Genomic DNA, 22,500 nt, shown 5'->3' with positions numbered 1-22,500 from the left:
CCTGTTGCGGTCAGGAGGCATCATAGCTGAAAGACAAGAACAATACAGCCATGTCACTCTCTCTGTGTTCGCGCGTGCGTGCGTGCGTGCGTGCGTGCGTGCGTGCGTGCGTGCGTGCGTGCGTGCGTGCGTGCGTGCGTGCGTGCGTGCGTGCGTGCGTGCGTGCGTGCGTGCGTGCGTGGAGCGTTTGCTCAGCAGAATGAGGACCCTCCTCTCCAGGTGAAGCCTGCCCTGCAGCTGATTTATTTTCCCATTAACGACTTGCTATCATTAAATATGAATGTCCTGCTCCCATCATGCATCAGTCAGCCTACAGGCCACAGCAGAGACTGAGGTCATGACCCCAGCCACCCCCACCCTACACAAATCATAAATACATTGCACACTAACTTACAAAACATATTCATGTTATTATAATGTAACATTGTTAACTTTGCTCTGTCCATAAAATCCTCTAAAATGTCAGAAACATTCAACCATCTTGGCTCTCTGACACATAGTACATTAGTTCACTGAAATAATTCTGTGATCTGCCACTCTCTGATTCCAGAGCCGACCGTCAGAATGGATTACAAATAGGGTTGTCCCGATCTGATCGGGTGATCGATCGGAAATCGATCATTTTCAAATGATCGGAATCAGATCGGGAGCCAAAAAACCTGATCAGGACATCCCCAGTATCAATATTATATCCATATCATGATATTAGACTGGATATTGCCTGTGATTTGGGATATTGTACTATTGTGATATGGCATAAACGTGTTCTAAATATATAAATATCAGACCGGGAAAAATCGGTATCGGCATACTCAAAATCAAATGATCAGAATCGGATCGGGAGCAAAAAAAACGTGATCGGGACGTCCCTACAAACTCATAAATAATGATGCACTGGTATAATCTACTCCACTCCTTGCAGTAAAATCATTTTTGTTATTTCATGTACTGTATTAGCATTATTTTATGTACAATGCACTATTGCTCACTGTATTCAGTGAGCCTCACCGCCACATTATGCCTAATTGGTTGTATGACACTATAAAGTAATAATCTACAGTGTATTTCTACTATGCAGTTCTGTGAAAAACACAAACATGCTGTGGAAAAAATATAGATTTCAGGCAGAGAAGCTGCATGAGCTCGCCTGTATTGTGCATACTCTGATTCTATGGAAGCATATTGATAGCTTTATTGTGCATACTCGTTGATTCTATATGGAAGCATATTGATAGCAGTACATGTGTTGTGTTATTGTGCATCCTCGTTGATTCTATGGAAGCATATTGATAGCAGTACATGTGTTGAATGGCAAGGAGTTCTGGGAGTCATTTGCATATAAGTGTGTAACTTGTCCCATCATGACGGGCACAGACATTATGGAAGGGAGTGTCTTAGGGTTATTACAATATTATTAACATATCATTTTTGTATTCTTTTACAATTAAGTATAAATAATGTGTGCGTGCGTGCGTGCGCATGAACTCACTTGTCCCAATGGTTTACACTCCTACATGGGTGGGTACAGCACCCTGCCGATATCAGTGCTGTGAAAGGAATCACACATGTAGACAAAATCAATGGACATGATCAATACAGATGATCGGGCATCAAAATAACAGTTACTGCAGGACTCCCCAGTTCAATATAAATCAGATTCAGAGATACTGGTTGTCAGTATAGTGCTAGTGGAAGAACATGACTACATGAGTCTAAATCAGTGGTTTTCAACCAGTGGCCCGGGAACCACCAGTGGTCCTTGAGGGCGTTCCAGGTGGTCCGCAGCTAAATGATGGAGAGTTGGTAACAAAATGGACCCTTAATAGATCCTTAACTTTTGAGAATGTAAAATGTGTTTGAGAGTGTAAACCATTTTACGCTCTCAAGAGTTAGATTAGTTAGAGTTAAAAGTCTTTGGTCTGAGAGGCAAAAAATCTGGTGGTCCGTGGCTCAAATGCTGAATAAATAACGGGCCTTGATATAAAAACGGTTGAAAAGGGGTATAAATGATGAAGGTGGGCCCGGGCGGCTAGGGTAGCGGTCCAGACACCTAGGCTGCTAAGACAACCTGACGGCATGTTGCGGGTTTGACTCCCGATCCTGACAACCTTTGCCACGTGTCACCCCCCATCTCTCTCCTCATTTCCTGTCACCATACTGTACACTATTCAATAAAGGTAGAAAAAGCCCAAAAGTGTGCCATGATTTCTTTCCACCCTAAAACATGATCATCAGGTAGGAAGAACTTTTTCCAAAAAGTGTACAGTATTTGTTAAAATCATGCTTTTATGTGGGCACGCCCACCAGTTCATTAAGTATGCTTTGTTTGCCTGTTGGGTGGTTGTAGCTGTAGTTGTATGATAAAGGGGGAGGGGCTGATAGTGTGATGTCACTATATTACTGTTCAGCCTCCAGGAAGAAACCCTAAATACAGTTAATACATCATTGCACATAAAAACGACTCCAGGGTGTCTAATGAGGTACTGTCACCTCATAGACACATGAAAAACTGGAAAAAATAAAAAAAATTGTGGCACTCCATCTTTAAAAAAAATCAAATAAAGATGAAGGTGTGTAATAATGGGTTACACTGCGTTTCATGGCATGAACGTCACGCTTGCTCCACTCCACTCCACTGTGGGCATGTCACAGATGCACTTAGTGGGTGTGTCCCACTTCTGATTTACAGACCTCTGACGGAACTGAGTCAACTGACCACTCGGCGCTGTATGGAAATACCGCATTTCATCGAGTGATCGCTGGTGTAAAATCAATCTGAATTGGGCAACTACGTGGTCTATTTTGTGCCTAAAATGAATAGCTTATCTACAGTCAAGCTGTAAGACGTCGGACGCCAAGCCTCTCTGTTTCTGTCGGCCACCCGTGAAGCGCTGCTGCTGTGGACGGCTGCTGCAACGACAGCGGGAGTGCAGGACCTCTGTCTTGTGCGCTGTTTCACAGCTACCCCTTATGGCGAAATATGTAATATGTCTGCCTTTAAGAGACTACAAACATGATCCACCGATAGTATTAATAATCTAAACCATAGTTTTGTGCTGTTGGACTCACACACACACACACACACACACACACACACACGCACACACACACACACACACACACACACACACACACACACACACACACACCACTCCAGATGGTTCTATGCAGCAGCTGTCCCCAGCAGCAGTGCTTGACAGGCAGCCAAGAGAAACAGACCGGCTCGATGTCCGTTTATTACAGCTTGATTGTACACAATCTATACAGTTTTGTCACAACATGGACCACATTATTTGCTCTATGGTGATTAATTTCTCACCTGCAACCTCTAGGTGAAGACCTTGTTGTCGATATTCTCGACTGCAGCAGTCCAGATAAGCTGTCCACCTGAAGTGGTGTCGAGTTTCACCCAATGCGGAAACGGTTGCTACGTAGTGATTGGCTGTAGTCCAGCCAGCTCAGTACACGTCTAATTTGCATAATATTGAGCAGAACTGTTGCAAAACTTTTTTGCCACCCCATCACGCTTGCCCCGCCTTTTCTGTGCTGCTCCCAACCCCAAGATCGTTATGTGCAGCAATTCGGCCTGCTTTCGCCTTGAGCATAAGTTTCTGGGAAAAGCTGTGTGTGTGTGTGTGTGTGTGTGTGTGTGTGTGTGTGTGTGTGTGTGTGTGTGTGTGTGTGTGTGTGTGTGTGTGTGTGTGTGTGTGTGTGTGTGTGTGTGTGTGTGTGTGCGTACGTGCGTGTGCGCGTGTGCGTACGTGTGTGCATGCATGCGTGCGTGTGTGTGTGCACTGTGCAGGTGCACAGGCCAACACACACACAACACAAACACACACACCATCAGGCCAGCACATAATGGTCAGTGTGAGCCCTGATATAAACACGTTTACACACGCTCACACCCACACTCGCACGTGCAAGACTGCGAGCACACACACACACACACACACACACACACACACACACACACACACACACACACACACACACACACACACACACACACACACACACACACACACACACACACACACACACACACACACTGTTCCACTCATCCAGGAGACAGCAGAAAGATTATATTACTCCACTCTCTCTCTCTCTCTCTCTCTCTCTCTCTCTCTCTCTCTCTCTCTCTCTCTCTCTCTCTCTCCCCATCCCTCACTTAAAATCACACCATATCTGGGTGGCAGCACTTCCTGTTATCTGTCTTCCACTCCTTCCTGAGCTTTTGTGACAGTTGCCATATAGATTGTCTGTACGGTATGCCTGCCTTCCTGTCTTGCCAGTCTCGATCTCTCTCTCTGTGTCTCTCTCTCTCTCTCTCTCTCTCTCTCTCTCTCTCTCTCTCTCTCTCTCTCTCTCTCTCTCTCATGCTTTCTCTAAATAGTCTAAAAGTCTAAATACAGTTGTCTTTCTGCCTCCCTAAACCAAATATAATCTAGCTAGGTTTGACACCATGTCAATTCTATTCTAGGCTGTAGGCTGATTTAGCTTATATGTTGACATTGCTCTGAATCTGCAGTCTGCATATCTCACAAAGTACTTCATTCCTAGCTGCATTATACTGTATTAATTCCAACTCCAGTGGTCATGGTCATTATATTCAGTCCACTTGAGTTGGACTGAATTGGCCATGCCAGTGCAAATGAAACTTTCTCTCCCTAGTCTTCCTCCTTGTCACTTCCCTTCACGTCCGAAGAACGTGACAGCCAATAGTCCGACAGCCAATACTCAGACAACCAATACTCAGACAACCAATAATCAGACAACCAATAGGGCCCGGACGGTTAGCTCAACCGTCCGGGCACCTAGGCTGCCAAGCCAGCCGGACGGCGTGCCGCGGGTTCGACTCCCAAGCCCGACGGCCTTTGTCACTCCCCATCTCTCTCCCCCTTTCCTGTCTGTCTACTGTCACTATCAATAAAGGCATGAAAAGCCCCAAAACAAATCTTAAAAAATAAAAATAGACAACCAATAGTCCCACAGCCCAACAGCACCACTCAGTTCAGACGGTTCTGATGTTTTGCGTATGAATCCTGTGTGGTGATGTGCAGGTTTGCTTGTGAGTGTGATTACATGTTTGTATGGTTGAGAAGGAGTTTAGTGCATTGTTTTTTGTAGTGTCTGTTGTAATTTAATTTCATGCTCACACCCATTCACACACTATACCGGTACTGTTAACAAACCTGCTAATAAAGTATGCAATCAAGCAATGCTCACACCGTTACTTTAGCCCTGTGGGGATTAATAAAGTGTATCTCATCTCTCTTCTGTATAGCTTCTATACAGTATATCATGTTCTTAACTATCTCTGTTGTCCTGCCGTCTCTCTTTCTCCCCTATCTCTGTTTCATCTCTTGCAGTATTTCACCTTCCCATCACTCTCTCTCTCCTGTGTTGACCTGATCTCACATCTGCTTGCATCCCTGAGGTCCTGTCGCAGAGAGAGAGAGAAAGATAGACTAACATCCAGGTCTCTGTTGGACCACAGCTGTGTGATCTGCTCCAATGTTTCTGTGTGTGTGTGTGTGTGTGTGTGTGTGTGTGTGTGTGTGTGTGTGTGTGTGTGTGTGTGTGTGTGTGTGTGTGTGTGTGTGTGTGTGTGTGTGTGTGTGTGTGTGTGTGTGTGTGTGTGTGTGTGTGTGTGTGTGCGTGCGTGCGTGCGTGCGTGCGTGCGTGCGTGCGTGCGTGCGTGCGTGCGTGCGTGCGTGCGTGCGTGCGTGCGTGCGTGCGTGCGTGCGTGCGTGCGTGCGTGCGTGCGTGCGTGCGTGCGTGCGTGCGTGCGTGCGTGCGTAAAACATACGTCTGTAATCCGTCACCTGTACACTTTCACTGCTCAGCCACACGCTACATCTCCTATGCAACTAAACTACAGTAGACAGATTTAAAAACATATTTAATCCCAAAACCCCTGTTGATGCGCCTCACGTCCTGCATGTCTTTCTTCACCCATTAAAAATCACATTGTGATTAAACAGCAGTGTAATGGAGTAAGTAATGGAGTAATGGAGTAAGTAATGGAGGGTTGGGGTCAGGTTAGTGCAAGAATACCACAGGCTCTAGTTACTTCCATGGCCTACTGGCAGCATGCACAAGACATCTGATAGGTCCAGTGGTTTGATCGGTCCAGACAAACAACCAACAGACAGACAGACAGACAGACAGACAGACAGACAGACAGACAGACAGACAGATTTGAATGAACAGCTAGACAGACAGATTTGAATGAACAGCTAGAAAAGAATGTGTTCCTTCATATTATGCAAAGAAGACACTGAATAAGGGAGTGCATGCGATGCCATGCAAGTAGCTTGCAAATCCAAACAGGTCTCTGTAGTTGGATCTGCTTCTCACCTGCATCAGGGTGTGAATAGAATTGGTCCGAGACCACCTTCTCAAAAGGGTCTTGGTGCGTTTATTTTGGTCTGCACGCACCCTAGTTTGATTGTTGTTTTCACACCTGCCTAAAGGAACCGTTCCAACATGGTAAATGCACTAGAGCTTCATTCAACCAGACTCAACAACGCAGGTGTGAAAACGCCCTCAAATGCCTCAATGTCTCCAATCAAGCAGAAAGTACAAAAACGATATCTGTGTATACTCGGGAAACATACTGTATGAACAGATGCACACCTTAATCCATGTACATAGACATTATGTGTATATATTTAGGTGGAAACAGCAGAGAAACACAGATATACAAACACACTCACACATACACTAGCCAGTGAACACAGAGAGACCTTGTGGCGCCTTTTGCTTGATTTAACAACACACGTGCACAAGCGCAATCGCAAACGCACACACACACACACACACACACACACACACACACACACACACACACACACACACACACACACACACACACACACACACACACACACACACACACACACACACACACAGAGGCCGAAGTTGAATATACATAACACAGAAATCAGACACAGGAAGGTGAGCGTGCATGTGTTAGTGTGTTGGTGTGAGTGTGTGCGTGTGTGTGTATTTTTGTGCATGTGTGTGTCGGTCCATCGTATCCAGGTGAATATGAGGTCCATTAATATGTAAAATGCTCCTGTTTTGAAATAATGGCAGAAAAGAACTTCATAGCAGCATGGAAATCAGCTGCCAGAGAGCAGCTGTTGGCCTAGTTAACTACCATGAAAACACACACACACACACACACACACACACACACACACACACACACACACACACACGTCACACACACACACACACACACGTCACACACACACGCATACAAGCCACTTTCATACAGATATTTTATACAGACATGCTCAGTGATCATTTTACTCTGACAGTGCACAGAATGAATTACTTTTTCTCTGCAAAATGATTGTCTCTTTCTATACTGTTACTGTATCTCTCAATCAATCAATCAATCAATCAATCAATCAATCAATAAATCAATCAACATGCCCATCCTTCCGTCATTACTAATGTGCTTGTTACACCAAGGACATAGTGCTTTATAAGCTTTATGTATGTTAATTAAATAAGTATCTGGATAATTCCCTTTCTTATTCACTCCACTAATATCTAACACATTTATGCCAGGATTTAAAATAATAAAATGGGTGCAGATTGCAGAAGGGCATATATAAGATTGAACATCTCAATGATTATGATTTATTGATGTCCTTCCAGATAGTTACAGTATCATCTTCCAAATTCACACTTTTATAGATACTTACAAATACGGCACTCTATTACAGTAGTTCTACTCAATGAGGTTCCTTAGACAAACCCTCATTATCATAATAGTCATTGCAAACCTAAGGCATACAAACTAAAACATAATATTTAGAAAATGTATGATATTTTAATGGCTCATTCAAAGGCCTAATACAGTACAATGTTGAAAGTTCAATGAGCAAGAGATTTGGGACTTCAGACAAATGATAACCACTGGATACAGCTTTTAGGAGACCCCCAGAGAAAATACAGGTATATTAATCTTAATTTTAAATATATCCATAGGATATATAATACACCTCAGTGTTGATTCTGTCGACTAAAACTATGACGAAAAATGGCCGTCGAATACCTTATTTAACTGAGAAAAACTAAATAAAAACTAAGCATGATGACTATGACTAAAATACTGACAATTTCGTCGACTAATAAAAACTAGAATGTTATAAGGAGGGACTAGTGGAGAAGGGATTCAGTAGAACTGAAAAGACAAGTATTTTTATCTTTAGTTGTTTAGTTTAGTTTAGTTAGTTGAGGTTAACACAAAGAGATGACCTGGGCGGGCACCATACTGTATATAGGGGGCTGATGTCACTGATGACTTGAGTACCATATATGGTGGCTGGTGTCACGTGATGTCACGATGACCTGGGGGCTTGCCTGGTGTGACACACTGACGGGACATGCACACGTCCCCACACGTCTCATATTTGTCATTGACAATGGAAGGGGAATTCAGGTCAAATGTCTGCTAAATCTTGCCCCACATGTCTCAAGATTTGCCATTGACAATGAACGGAGAAATTAGGTCAAAATACGTTGTGCGTCTGTTTTCCAATCACCAACCAGGATTTTCTCTGCGCCATCCTCCTCAGCTAAGCATCCCTCAAGAATATCATAGAAGCCAAGCCAGGGATGTTAATAGTTTATCGTTAATCGATTAATCGCTGTTAAACACTGTAATTGCCCGGAACTATTTAATCCATTACATTCATGCGCCCAGTCGATTTATAAACACGGACACCTTTTCCGGACGGACCGGCGGAAGTTCATGATGTTGTGTAGCAGCTAACAATAGCCACACCACTCTAGAATCGATCGACAACAACGGGAGACAAGAATAAATCTATCGAGACTAGCGACTGGACCGAGGAGAGCCCAGGAGGCGCGCCTGGGCTATACAGCCATGCGATCTGTTCTCGTATCAATAAACTTCGTCTTTTGGACAATACTTCGTCCTGGGCGACGGGCGTTACTAATAGAAAGGACAAATAACTTCGTCCTGGGCGTTCGGAGTGTTAAATTAATCAATTAAACTTAACAGTTAATAATGAATCGAAAATTCTGAGGTTCTATCATTGGTTGGTGCGTGCAAGTGGCCGAGGAACGCACATGTGGGCCGGTGAAAAAAAGTCCCCCCCCCACCTTGGAAGCCACAGAAACGTCTGCTTTTGCATGTGATGTGACAGACAAGAAGTGGACTGCAGTGCAGATGTGATTTAATGTAATGTAAAACTCATTGTACTTAAATGTTCACAGAAAAGGTCGTTAAAAATGATTGCACCAAAATAAGCTTCATGTATAAAACCCATGAAGAAACGCACGCACGCACGCACGCACGCACGCACGCACGCACGCACGCACGCACGCACGCACGCACGCACGCACGCACGCACGCACGCACACACACACACACACACACACACACACACACACACACACACACACACACACACACACACACACACACACACACACACACACACACACACACACACGGACAGAGAGCCTCTGGCAGCATAATAGTGTGTCATCACAAGTTCAATTTTGAGCACACACCCACATAATGCTTTCTCTGATTCTATCTCTCCCTCACCCTCTCTCTCTGTCTCCCCCACACTCTCTCTCCATCTCTCTCTCTCTCTCTCTCTCTCTCTCTCTCTTAATCTTTTCTCTTATTTCAATTCAGCACAAAATGCTTTGTTGGCATGACAGTGGAAAGATAATATTGCATTGGCATCAAAATACGAATAATCAACATTTTTAGACATTCAATCCGTGCCCCTTCCTTTTATCTGTGTTTAGTTCTTTTTATCTCTCTCTCTTCTATAGCCTACCTAGTTAAATAGTCTCCTTTTTCCTTATTCGTCTATCTCGATTCATTCCTTTTAGGTTGCTTATTTTGTACTCCTGTTCCTTGGCCTCTCTCTCTCTCTCTCTCTCTCTCTCTCTCTCTCTCTGTGTGTCTGATAATGTTAACACTGAGGCAGATGCTTCTCTGTTGCAGTGTAGAGATCTATTGATGTGGCTGGGAGATCAGTACTCTCCACAGTCATTGGTTGTGCCTCCAACAGCAAGAAACATGCATCCAACATGCATCCAACACACACACACTCACCCACGCACACATATGCGGCACACGCACGCACGCACACACGCACACACACACACACACACACACACACACACACACACACACACACACACACACACACACACACACACACACACACACACACACACACACACACACACACACACACACACACACACACACACACACACACAGTAGTCTATCTCCCTCTTTTATGGGTTTTTGTCTCTCTGTCTTCTCTCCTACAGTACAGTCCCCTAGTTCCCTGTACTGTCTCTGATCTGCAGTAAAAGTGTCTTCTGTCCGGTTGGAGAGTTTATGGCTAGGTCTTCAGCAGAGCACAGGTTGCTATCTGGATTGATACCTTTTACATTCAGTGACCTTTGGTGCCGGCACCGAAATGTCAAGTCCAATGTTCCACGGGCATGAGTAACTAAGGATTATCAGATGAGTACGGGTCAGTGTCATCACATAGATATTTGAAAATGGCTGCACTATGGGAGACGAGCAATGAAGTTGAAGGTCAATGAACTGAACCGAACCAAACCAAAATGTCCTTGTGAATATCAAGGCATTCTCTACCCATTCATAGCGGGATGAGTAGAGGGGTGTGTATGACTCTTTGGAACATGAAGTATACGTTAGTTCCATTGATCCAAGCTGGAACACAATCGATTGATTGATCATTAAAATAAACATGCTCTGAAAATGCACCGCAACAATGCCCTGAATGTGAAGTCCTGGTTCCTGTACCATGCTTGTACTGCAGTGTGACTATCCACCAGGCCCCCAGAGCGGCTAGCCAACGTTGAAGCCGCAAATAGTGCGTCAAAAGTGACCTCAAAGTTGAGACCGCGCTCGAGCCAACCATAGAGTTATAATGGTACTTCCGGCAGACTTCTGGGTGCTTCAAACGCCACTGAGCAACTTCCATTGAAATGATATGCTGGGAGCGGGGTTATCCGGTCTCTAGAACTCTATGCTGTCCACATTTTCCTAACAGCAGCGTCCTCAAGACAGATCTGTTGTCCATTATCCTTCGGCAGGATGCTAAACTCTTCCCGACTTAGTCATATTATGTAAGAGTAGAGTAGTCATCAAAATGCCCTGAAAAGGTATACAAAATAATACATATAAATGCACTTCAGACTGATGCAACACTGTAGCAAGGCTTTACAGATGAAGTTGCGTGTCATTTTGAACCTAGTCCACCTATGTCCTGACCTATACTGTATGTCCTATAGTATACATGTCCTTGTTCACCTGTCATGACAACAGGAAGCCTGACTGAGTGGACGGCAAGGTGACATCACCCTCCACCACAGCCCCCTCCTCCCTGTCGCTCTGAACAGCAGTCACGCATGCACGCATGCACACACACACACACACACACACACACACACACACACACACACACACACACACACACACACACACACACACACACACACACACACACACACACACACACACACACACACAGTGCATCTACAGTATGACTTCCACACAAACAATATGAATTGCATATTGACACAAACACACACATCCCATTCTGTCCTCTCTTGGGGACAGCGAGGCAGAGGCAGGTGTGTTTAACCCTCTGATGTCAGGCAGTCACGACATGTTACAGAACATCGCTCCAAAGGACAGGTCACTCACACAGGTCACTACAGACATGACAAAGAAAAGCCACAGTGGAAAGACAAATTCGCCAGGCCAGGCTTAATTTATTACTAGTTGCCTACTCAGTACAATTCAGAGGTCATTTTGCTTTGAGATTGTTGCAATCCTAATACTGTATGAACAAGAGATTGCTAACTTGTGTCTTTGCGTGCGTGCGTGTGTGCGTGCGTGCGTGCGTGCGTGCGTGCGTGCGTGTGTGTGTGTGTGCACAGGCCTGTTACATCTGCAAGGTGCATACACTAACAGAAGCTCATTTCATACTCAAGCTCTTTCTTGGCATTCTGTAGCAAATGGTGCATACTGTAGATTGGGGTCAGAGGTTCTACACTGCTGATCCACATGGAGGAAGCAGATGCTGGAGAGGGTTATTTAAAGGTTATTTAAAGGTTAATTCCACTACAAAGACATTCAAATAATTGACCAGATTGAGGCATAAATGAGAAAGCCTCCCTGTCTGGCCGACCAAAACCATCTCTTCACAGAAATAGAGGCAGTTTTGACCACTGATTTAAATTGGGTGAAATGACTCGATCGGTGGTCTCCAAATTATCTACACACTACACAGTCCGATGTCTTTTTTGAGGGGCGGTAGCCCCTCCTATATGTCCAGCTTTGAGGGTCTGTGTAAACTATGAGATGTTCATCTCTATTGGTCCCCATATATGGAGATCTCTATATCTGTCAGCCCTTGTCCCCTTTATGCCCATATATGGAGATCTCTGTATCTGTCAGTCCCTGTCCCCTTTATGCCCATATATGGAGATATCTGTCAGTCCTTGTCCCTTCCATGCCCATATATGGACAATAATATAGACTCATACCTCATAGATATATCATAGATGACTGCATGGTGTCATAGACTGGCCACATGAAGTCTGAGATCCACAAAGCCGTTATTTGGACACAATCTTGTTTTATGAAGAAAAAAAAAACTAGGGATACATGGGTCGACCTAGTGTAAATAAATTATAAACTCACTAAGAAAAGTTCGGAAACTTAACTTTGGTCCATTATTTCTCCAATCCACTAAGCAACTCATAGCAAAGGGTTGAATACCAACCATTTTGGCACATTTTTTGGAGCAGCTGTGTTGCTCATTCCACACCCGATCCTTACAATCTATACCTCGTTGTAAAGATGACTAATCAACGATTATTGTAAAGATGACTAATCAACGATTAAAATGATATAAAATACAATACCAATTGCTATTATTAAAGTGGAGACATAATGGACCAAAGTTAAGTTTCCGAACTGTTGTTGCTGAGTTTACTTACCGATAAAGAACAAAAATCCCCCAAATGACATTCCGCCATAAGTTTGGGGTGCCGTGTCGTTAGTCAGAAGGTTCCTTGTTCCGAAATTACTATCCCTATCTCTAATCCTAACCTAAACATAACCGCAAGCACGGGAGCAGTGCATGTTCGGACTAACGGGACTTCGGATCTATGGGCAGTTCCCAAGTTTGGCCCAGTGACATCAGCACTGGGCCATTGCTGACATCAGCATGATGCTGAATATCAGCAAAATACATCATGCTTACGGTATATACATGGAAACACAACCAGAATATCTACACACACAATTACTTTGCTCAGATCTGCATTACATTTTCAGCTTTTACGAACAGGACAATGAGTCGAACCTACAATGATGAGTTGCAATACTTGGATAAGATTGGCAAGAACTGCTGGCGTATCAAAAAGGGCTTTGTTCCAAACATGCAGGTTGAAGGAATATTCTATGTCAATGATCCACTTGAGAAATTGACGTTTGAGGAGCTACAGAATGCTTGCCAAGGAGGTGGTTTCGGTGGATTCCTCCCAGCCTTGAAACAAATTGCGAATGTTGCAGCGCTGCCTGGAATAGTTCATAGATCCATCGGTCTCCCGGACATCCACTCTGGATATGGATTTGCCATCGGAAACGTGGCAGCCTTTGACATGAGTGACCCCAATGCTGTGGTGTCTCCAGGTGGCGTGGGTTTTGATATCAACTGTGGTGTGCGACTGCTGAGAACCAACCTGGACGAGGGAGATGTTCAGCCCGTGAAAGAGCAGCTGGCCCAGGCCCTGTTCGACCACATCCCGGTCGGAGTGGGCACCAAAGGAGTCATCCCCATGAACGCCAAGGACTTGGAGGAGGCCCTGGAGATGGGGATGGACTGGTCCCAGAGGGAAGGCTACTCGTGGGCCGAGGACAAGGAGCACTGCGAGGAGTACGGAAGGATGCGGCAGGCCGACCCCAGCAAGGTGTCCTCTAAAGCCAAGAAGAGAGGGCTACCTCAGCTGGGCACGTTAGGGGCGGGGAACCACTACGCAGAGATCCAGGTGGTGGACGAGATCTATGACGACTACGCCGCTAAGCAGATGGGCATCGACCGCAAGGGCCAGGTGTGTGTCATGATCCACAGTGGCAGCAGAGGACTGGGACACCAGGTGGCCACCGATGCCCTCGTTGCCATGGAGAGGGCAATGAAGAGGGACAAGATCGTTGTGAACGACCGTCAGCTGGCCTGTGCTCGCATCACGTCCGAGGAGGGCCAAGACTATCTGAAGGCTATGGCCGCCGCCGCAAACTATGCCTGGGTCAACCGTTCCTCCATGACCTTCCTCGCCAGAAAGGCATTCTCCAAAGTGTTTAAGAAAACGCCCGAGGACCTGGACATGCACGTAATCTACGATGTGTCTCACAACATCGCCAAGGTGGAGGAGCACATTGTGGATGGCAAGCAGATGACACTGCTCGTGCACCGCAAGGGTGCCACTCGAGCCTTCCCTCCACACCACCCGCTCATCACTGCGGACTACCAGCTGACAGGTCAACCTGTCTTGATTGGAGGAACCATGGGTACTAGTAGCTATGTCTTGACTGGAACAGAGCAGGGCATGGCAGAAACCTTTGGCACCACATGCCATGGCGCGGGCCGTGCTTTGTCTCGGTCTAAATCTCGCCAAAACTTGGACTACCAGGACGTTCTAAACAGCATGGCAGACAAGGGCATTGCCATCAGAGTGGCTTCACCCAAACTGGTCATGGAGGAGGCTCCAGAAGCATATAAAAATGTGGAAGATGTTGTTGACACGTGCCATGATGTTGGAATTAGCAAGAAAGCTGTGAAACTTCGACCAATTGCGGTCATTAAAGGCTAAGAAAGCAATCAACCAGTATCTGGGATGTGTCATGACTGAGATTTATACCACACAGAAACTAGGGAAGGGTCAGATTGGAGTCGGGACCCCAATCTGACGTTTCCTACATTTTGTTTTGAATGATGAGATATTTCAAAACATTTTCAAAATACATCCCCAATAAAGAAAATATATTTTCACTAGCCCCTCCTACGCCCAGCTTTGTGTGTTTGTGTGTACCCCATAGCAAAGATTGAATTGGCTGGGATAAAAAGTGAGGACAGGAGGATGCCAAAAGTGATTTGCCGTAATGTGATGTAAGTGTAAGTGTAAGTGTAAGTTTCCAGTAATTCCGAAGAAAAGTTAAATCAAATAACATTCCATGAATTAGAAAACAAATGTTTATCTACAAGCTCACAACGTGGTGCGAAGCCACTCGTTGTGACTTTGTAGATCTGCTATTTTCACTAGTTTGGGTCCCGAGCAAACGTCTAATTTGTCTTTTGGGTCATGACATGAGCTAAAACGTTTGCGAACTACTGTAGACAACTGGTGTAAGAAGATCTGGAAGAAGAGAGGGAAAATTAAGTAAAATATATTCAGATTCATCCATTATAAAATTAAAGTTACATATTTCAGAAGATATAAAACACTAGACTGGGACCACGCAAGTCAGGAATGATGCAAGTTGAGAATTCATGTCCCACACGGTTATACCAGTAAGACACCTGAGCTTCACTAATAACTTTGGGGCAGGGCCGTCTAGAGTTTGAATGGACAGGTATCAGTCAAAAGGGAGACATCGAAGAGGAAGGATGGATGGGGAAGGATCAACATATGGAATATCAGAACAGTTTCTGACATATATCCATATATGGAGATCTAAGGGTTTGAGGTTTGAGGTCAGATGTAGACTTTCTGGCCAATATGACATCAGGGATCTCCATATACAGTATGGGCTTAATTGCGACAGCAAGTCGCATTTACTATGACATCAGGGATCTACATCCCTGATGATGTCATGTGATGTAATGAGACCTGGGCACCATATGGGGGCTTTCCCATGGGGATTTTGAGTGATACACTGACTGACTTTCCACTCTGTGTATCACTCTCCAAGCCAGAATTGTCTCCATATATGGCAACCTCCAAGTGTGGCGTCACGTCAATGTTTATGTAACTGTCGCACCAGATTGGCCTCCATATACGGGCATGTTACAGTATGTATGTGGCGTTGAGATTTTCAAGCCACTTTGAATACTGAAAATATTTGTTAAAACATTTGCTACGTCCGCCCAACGTCCACCCACAAAGGAACTTTGTTTTATATAATTATGTGAAATAATGCATGTTGACCTATTGGCAGTGTGCATTCACAGTTTGGCCCTGATCGATCCAACAGGTTTCAGGATTATCTCCGGACCAAAACACAGACTCTTGGCTAGCCTCCTGCTGAGCCACGCAGTAATAACATGCTTACTACAATGGAACTGATTGATTGATTGATTGATTGATTGATTGATTGATTACTTTATTAACAAGATTTATAAAAGTACAAGTAGTGCACTCTATGGATATGATAAAAGGATATGAATAATGCTAAAAGGATAACACAACAAGCCCCAGGGGGCCCCAGGGGGCCCCAGGGGGCTTGTTGCGGGCTCGAGTAGCGAAGTCATCAGTGAATACATATAATACATACATTACAATATGATGTCTGTCTGCACGTGTCTGTGTGTACGTGTTGTATCCATGTTTTTGTTCATGTCTGCCTGCCGCCTATGTCTCCCTGAACAAGTTTTCTAAAAGGACAAAGACCAAAACTTACAATAGAAAAATGTGGAGCATAGAGGAGAGAGAGGGCATTAGGGAGAAAGAAGAAGGCATGGTGCGAAAAAAGATAAAGTAGAGAAAGCGGGGTGGGATGTGAAGGGGAAAGAGGATGGAGGAGACAGGAAGAATTAGAGGTGATAGAGATATATAGTATATTATAAGTAGAAAGCAGCAGAGAGTGAGAGATGCAGAGAAGGAAACAAGAGGGTGGTATAGTGAAAGAAAGTAAAGAAAAGCACTTAACCACCACTTAGACCCTCTACTTAATGAAAGCAATTGTATGTGGTACGCTATCTTTTCACTCTACATGCACCAAACCTTCTTTGCCACATTGCAGTTGTATAATTCAGGCTTTACTCACGGAGCTAGTTACTGAAAGACACAATGACCTTGAGTTTGGCACAAAGCTGCCATGACACATCACCAATGTAAGCACGCAATGTTCAAACACACGCACGCACATACACACACGCACACAAGCTTGCGCACATACAGGGACACGCACACAAGCACATGCATACAACCACACATTACAAACAAGTGGTCCCACATGCATACAGCCCGCTTACATTGCTATTCGACCCACACTCTTCAGTGTTAGACGCAGTCTGTATGCTTGTTAGCTTTGTGCTGTAGCTGCTCTAGTATTGTACTACAACTCTTCAAACAGCACATGCACGTGTGCATGCATGCACGCACGCACGCACACACGCGCGCGCGCACACACACACACACACACACACACACTCACACACTGTCCAATTCTAAAATATCTCCCCATACACCCTCTCTGGGTGAACAGATTGTGGAGACTTAGTTGGCGTGGAGGGTCACGGGCCTCATCCCGTCCTCGCCCTGCGGGGGAATCATAAGTGAGTCGAGAGCCAACGAACCCTCCCTTCCTTCTGCCATTCTTTGACCGAGCAGACATGATAAATGGGGTTATTATGGACTCCCACTGGTTTGGGTATGGGGATCGGGGATGTTACAGTGCTCAGGAGGGAGAGTGGGCAACTAGGAAATCGTAAGACTCCGGTTCAATCCTGTGTCCTTGAGCCAGACACCGTCCGAATCCCTAACCGTTGGTGTGTTAAATGGTGTAACGTTAGCCTAGTTTAGCTCAATTCCTGGATGTCTAGGGGATCAAGTAGCAGCAGCGGTGAATATATGTATTTCTTCTCCGAAGCTGAAGCTGGGGGGGGGGTCTTTTTGGTTTTATTTGAGTGTACATATTTGAAATATAAAGGCATCCTTAATTGCTCGTGAAATCAGTTCACACATGTAGATTTTCCCATGCAAGATTTTGGCTAAAGTTCATGAAAACCATGATATGATATGAAAACCATGCTCCTGTGACTTAAACAATATGTACACAGTTTGGAAGTGTGTTAAACTCTTTGAACCTACACAGAATTAGGTGAGTGGTGTTATCTCATGCTGGCTCAAGTAGCGCTGCAGTGACGAGAGACGTCCACACAGCTGTAGCTCTGATACAAAGTTGACTGTGCAAGTATCAGGTACATCTCAGTCTTTCCTCTCTACTGTTATTTATTTTGTCAGTTACACACCGGCATTCCGAAGCCTATTCCAACACACTGCCATTCTGGCGTGCTCAATACTAACCCTGTCCCTAACCCTAACCGCCACGATTACCGTATCTGCAACATATCTCAGTAATACGGTAGCGTTGCACTTAACTGTAGACCTACACAGCATTGTTAAAATAAGCAGTCTGCCGCCATGTAGTTAATGGATTCATTGCTTTTAAATGTTCTGAAAATATTCATATGGCTCTGTTGCACGTCACTATGTACAGTAATGTGCTCTTAATCAGCAGTGAAAGTTCCTAAAAGACTTCAGACCTGTTTTCTAGATCAAAGTGAATTGTCGACGAGTCGCATTAAACTCCCGACTCTGATTGGACTAGATATATCCTGAGTCGGGGACAGACAGCCCTACTGTTCATCCACTAATTTGATCCCAATAAATAATCTCAAAAAGTGCTGACTGGATGGCTAACAAATGTGTTGTGCACCGTCATGCTCACAAAAGTGGATGACCTCTGCTGATTTTGTTGACACAATGGATTTTAGCGCCACCCACAGCCCAAAATGTCCACTTACACACAAGAAATGCAGTAGTCATTTGAAAGAATGCTTATCCATATTCCCCAGTTGCGTAGCACATAAAGTCTGTTCACCTGCACTATGGAGCTGTCTCAAAGACAGTTTTATATAGTGCTCAGCTAGAATTGCCATTTATATTATATCATATATCAACTATAAAATGCGACTATATCAGCTGATATCGGTACCGAAACTTGAGGACACCATTCGAAGTAATAGGGCGACAGGGCGGCCGCCTCCATTGAGTTCGATGGAGAAGTTATATGTTCTATGCGGTTCCTCTCAAGCTACAGTTGGGTGCCACCGATATTGTCCCTTTCATCATCATTTGACCCATTTAGGCCTGACCTCAAAATTTTAAAAAATCCTTCTAAATCCTCCAGTTTTCTGAAATAAATATTTTCACGATTTTTCAAAAATAGCAGACCTACAAGCTCGTAGCGCGCCACTTGGTGGCGCGCTATGAGCTTGTAGATCTGCTATTTTTCAATAGCTAAATTATAACATAATGTTTAAAACACCAAAAGGGGTTCCCGCCCAAAATGGGTTAACTGTCCTTTTGCGCAGATCACGCAAACCTCAGCAAAAAGAAAAGGACAATATCGATGGCCTCCAACTAGAAAAGTCATATTTGATTGCATTAAATGACTTTAATCAACATTAAACTCACTTTGTCACTCACTTTGCCACTCGATTTGCCACTCGATCTGCCATTCACTTTATGCATGCGCATACCCTCTATATTATTGTCCTTCCTAGTGTTCTCTATTGGTATCTGCCATGAAAAATTCACATCACTTGACCTCTACTTGAAAGCACTCTCAACCTCTGCAGTCTGCACAGTGTAGTGAAGCACTCTCAACCTCTGCAGTCTGCACAGTGTAGTGAAGCACTCTCAACCTCTGCAGTCTGCACAGTGTAGTGAAGCACTCTCAACCTCTGCAGTCTGCACAGTGTAGTGATGTATGTCCTGTTGAGTCTCAACCTCTGCAGTCTGCACAGTGTAGTGAAGCACTCTCAACCTCTGCAGTCTGCACAGTGTAGTGATGAGCACTCTCAACCTCTGCAGTCTGCACAGTGTAGTGATGAGCACTCTCAACCTCTGCAGTCTGCACAGTGTAGTGAAGCACTCTCAACCTCTGCAGTCTGCACAGTGTAGTGATGTATGTCCTGTTGAGCGCAGCAGTTTCTGCTGCGCTCACACTTCCTCCTAGGACACTAATAAACAACACATGCTTGCACTCATACTACACACACACACCTACACACATAGAAGCCATCTGTTGCAGCTAACTCCATGCTTGACCCTTGTAAACAAACGAGGCATGGTCACATTTCAAATGCATGCACACGAAACAAACACATACATACATACACCGATTATCATGCCCCCCTCCACACACACACACGCACGCGCACGCACACGCACACGCACACGCACACGCACACGCACACACACGCACACACACACACACACACTGACACACACACACACACACACACACACACACACACACACACACACTCTCCACATATCCACATCTACAACCATCTTCATATCCATATACATATAGCCTACACACACATATTCTCTCCCATCCAACACGTGCCTAGCAGACACACATCACAGGGAATTAATTACTGAAGACAATTTGCACATTAGGCACAATGTGTGCTTGCCTTCACCACCTTGAGCAGGGACGGTGTCCCTCCCCAAGGTGGGTGTTTGTTAATGTGGAACACAGAGTCCTAAGTACACTTTGACATGTCTTGCATGGAAATGGAAATTGTGGCCTAAGGGTGGAAAGGTCCATGATCACCAGAAGTAGGAGTCATCCTCTGGGGGGCATTAAATCATTCAGAAAGTTTCAGGAGTAACCCCCTCCCCTTCGGGAGTAACCCCCTCCCCCTCCCTTGTGAGTTCAGGTCGTCTTGTGGGTGGACATTGGGTGGAAGGTGATGCTGCATCAGAAACGTAACATGCCCATATATGGAGACTATTTTGGTGCACAGACAATATATAAATATCTCTGGTGTGACTAATGATTCTAAACAAACATTAAAGTCCATAGACTTGGCTGCCGTATGACGTAAAAAGCCATGCATTGAAGGTGCTAGCAAAAAAAGCCATAAAACATCTTACGGTATGACAGTTGTCTCCTGATATTTTAATTTTGGAGCTAATTAATATGAATGAATCAGTTATAGTCAGTTAGAGAGAGAGAGAGAGAGAGAGAGAGAGAGAGAGAGAGAGAGAGAGAGGCCAGGTGGAAAATGAGTGCGTGAATGAGGTACTGATGGAGGTATAGCAGTGTGTGACTGTAGTGTGAAGTGACGTAGATGGAGCTTCCCTGCCGACTCCTTCCCTCCTACTCAGTCCCACCCCTGGAGAACATTTTGTCAACAGACTTAATATGGCACAAACATGCACAGCACAGCACAGCACGCACGCACGCACGCACGCACGCACGCACAGCACGCACGCACAGCACGCACGCACAGCACAGCACGCACACATCATCATCACACGAATCAAGAAGGTTAGGTAACAGAGTAACTGAAATAAATGAGTGAACAAATACATGCGCATACACAAACATGCACAAAGACACACTAACTACAGACCTCCCATGCTCATTTAAATACATGCAGCCATGCACATACACTCACAAATCACCCTCATTTCAATCTGGAGCACAGCTCAATGGCCAAACCAAATTGAATTAGACCCATGCTGCCTGAATGGGCACCATAGAACAACATTAGGTTGAGGTTGATTTACATTTTGTTAAAAGGCCTTGTAGCCTACAAAAAATATATTCAGCTAAAAAAAAACAGCAATGACACGTTTGTTTGATTGGGTATGAATTTGTCTGAAGAGCACACAGACCAAAAAGTGATACAATTTAGTTGAGAAATGTCTGTAAGAAGTAGTAGAACAAGTTAACGTATAGTATATGACTGAGAACATTCTAGGGATACAAGAAGAGAAGAAAAGAGGGAGGAAGGGAGGGAGAGAGGCGAGAAACGGACGGTTGGAGGCATGAACACAGACCCAGAACAGGCAGGAGGCAGGATGTGTGTGTCACATGTCCATTGCTAATAAGACAGCACAGTGTGAATGATGCACGTTTATACAGCTACTGACATACTGGGAGATCTGCCACCCGGAGAAACATCACCATTCATAGACACTCTTCCAGTCTTTGAGTTTTCACCCGCAGCCCCCTCTTCTTGTAAGAATAAAATGGTTACAGTCATCCAGGGCAATGGGCAATATGCACACAGAATACCTCTCCCTACTTCCCTAATAAGGTGTTACTAATTATACTAATTTCATTTAGTGTCCAGTGGTTCTCAAACGTTTTTATTTCATAACGCCCATAACTTTGAGAGTGTACAAATGGAACCAAATGGACCCGTAAGGAGTTTTTGGAACCCACTCAAGAAAACTTTGAGACCCACTGGTGTAGTAGCAGAGTGTGTCCAGTGAGCCAACACGCACAATAGCTACACCCTGACTCTGTTTGACCAGAATGGAACAGAGCCTTCATTAGTATCAGCGGTAAACACCTGTGAAGGAAATGGGGAAGGGGCCCAAGTTCTTTCCATTCAATGGCGTGTGTGCATA

General features: G+C 44.7%; 1 protein-coding gene across 1 annotated transcript in view; it reads right to left on the bottom strand.

Moving 5' to 3' along the window:
• The window catches only part of ccdc85a (coiled-coil domain containing 85A), a 38,569-nt gene that overhangs the window by 531 nt on the left and 15,538 nt on the right, over positions 1–22,500 (bottom strand). The window contains exons 3-4 of the mRNA XM_079512372.1: positions 1,490–1,547; positions 1–26 (exon numbers count right to left, since the gene is read on the bottom strand). The exon at positions 1–26 is cut by the window's left edge and continues 531 nt beyond it. Coding sequence (XP_079368498.1) covers positions 11–26; positions 1,490–1,547 — 74 coding nt within the window. The 3' untranslated portion in view covers positions 1–10. The remainder of the gene's footprint in view (positions 27–1,489; positions 1,548–22,500) is intronic.

The sequence above is a fragment of the Electrona antarctica genome (genome assembly GCF_951216825.1).
Source record: "Electrona antarctica genome assembly, chromosome: 10".
NCBI classification, from domain to species: Eukaryota; Metazoa; Chordata; class Actinopteri; order Myctophiformes; family Myctophidae; genus Electrona; species Electrona antarctica.
Note: the sequence above shows the minus strand (reverse complement) of the source record. Positions and strands in the feature narration are given on the sequence as shown.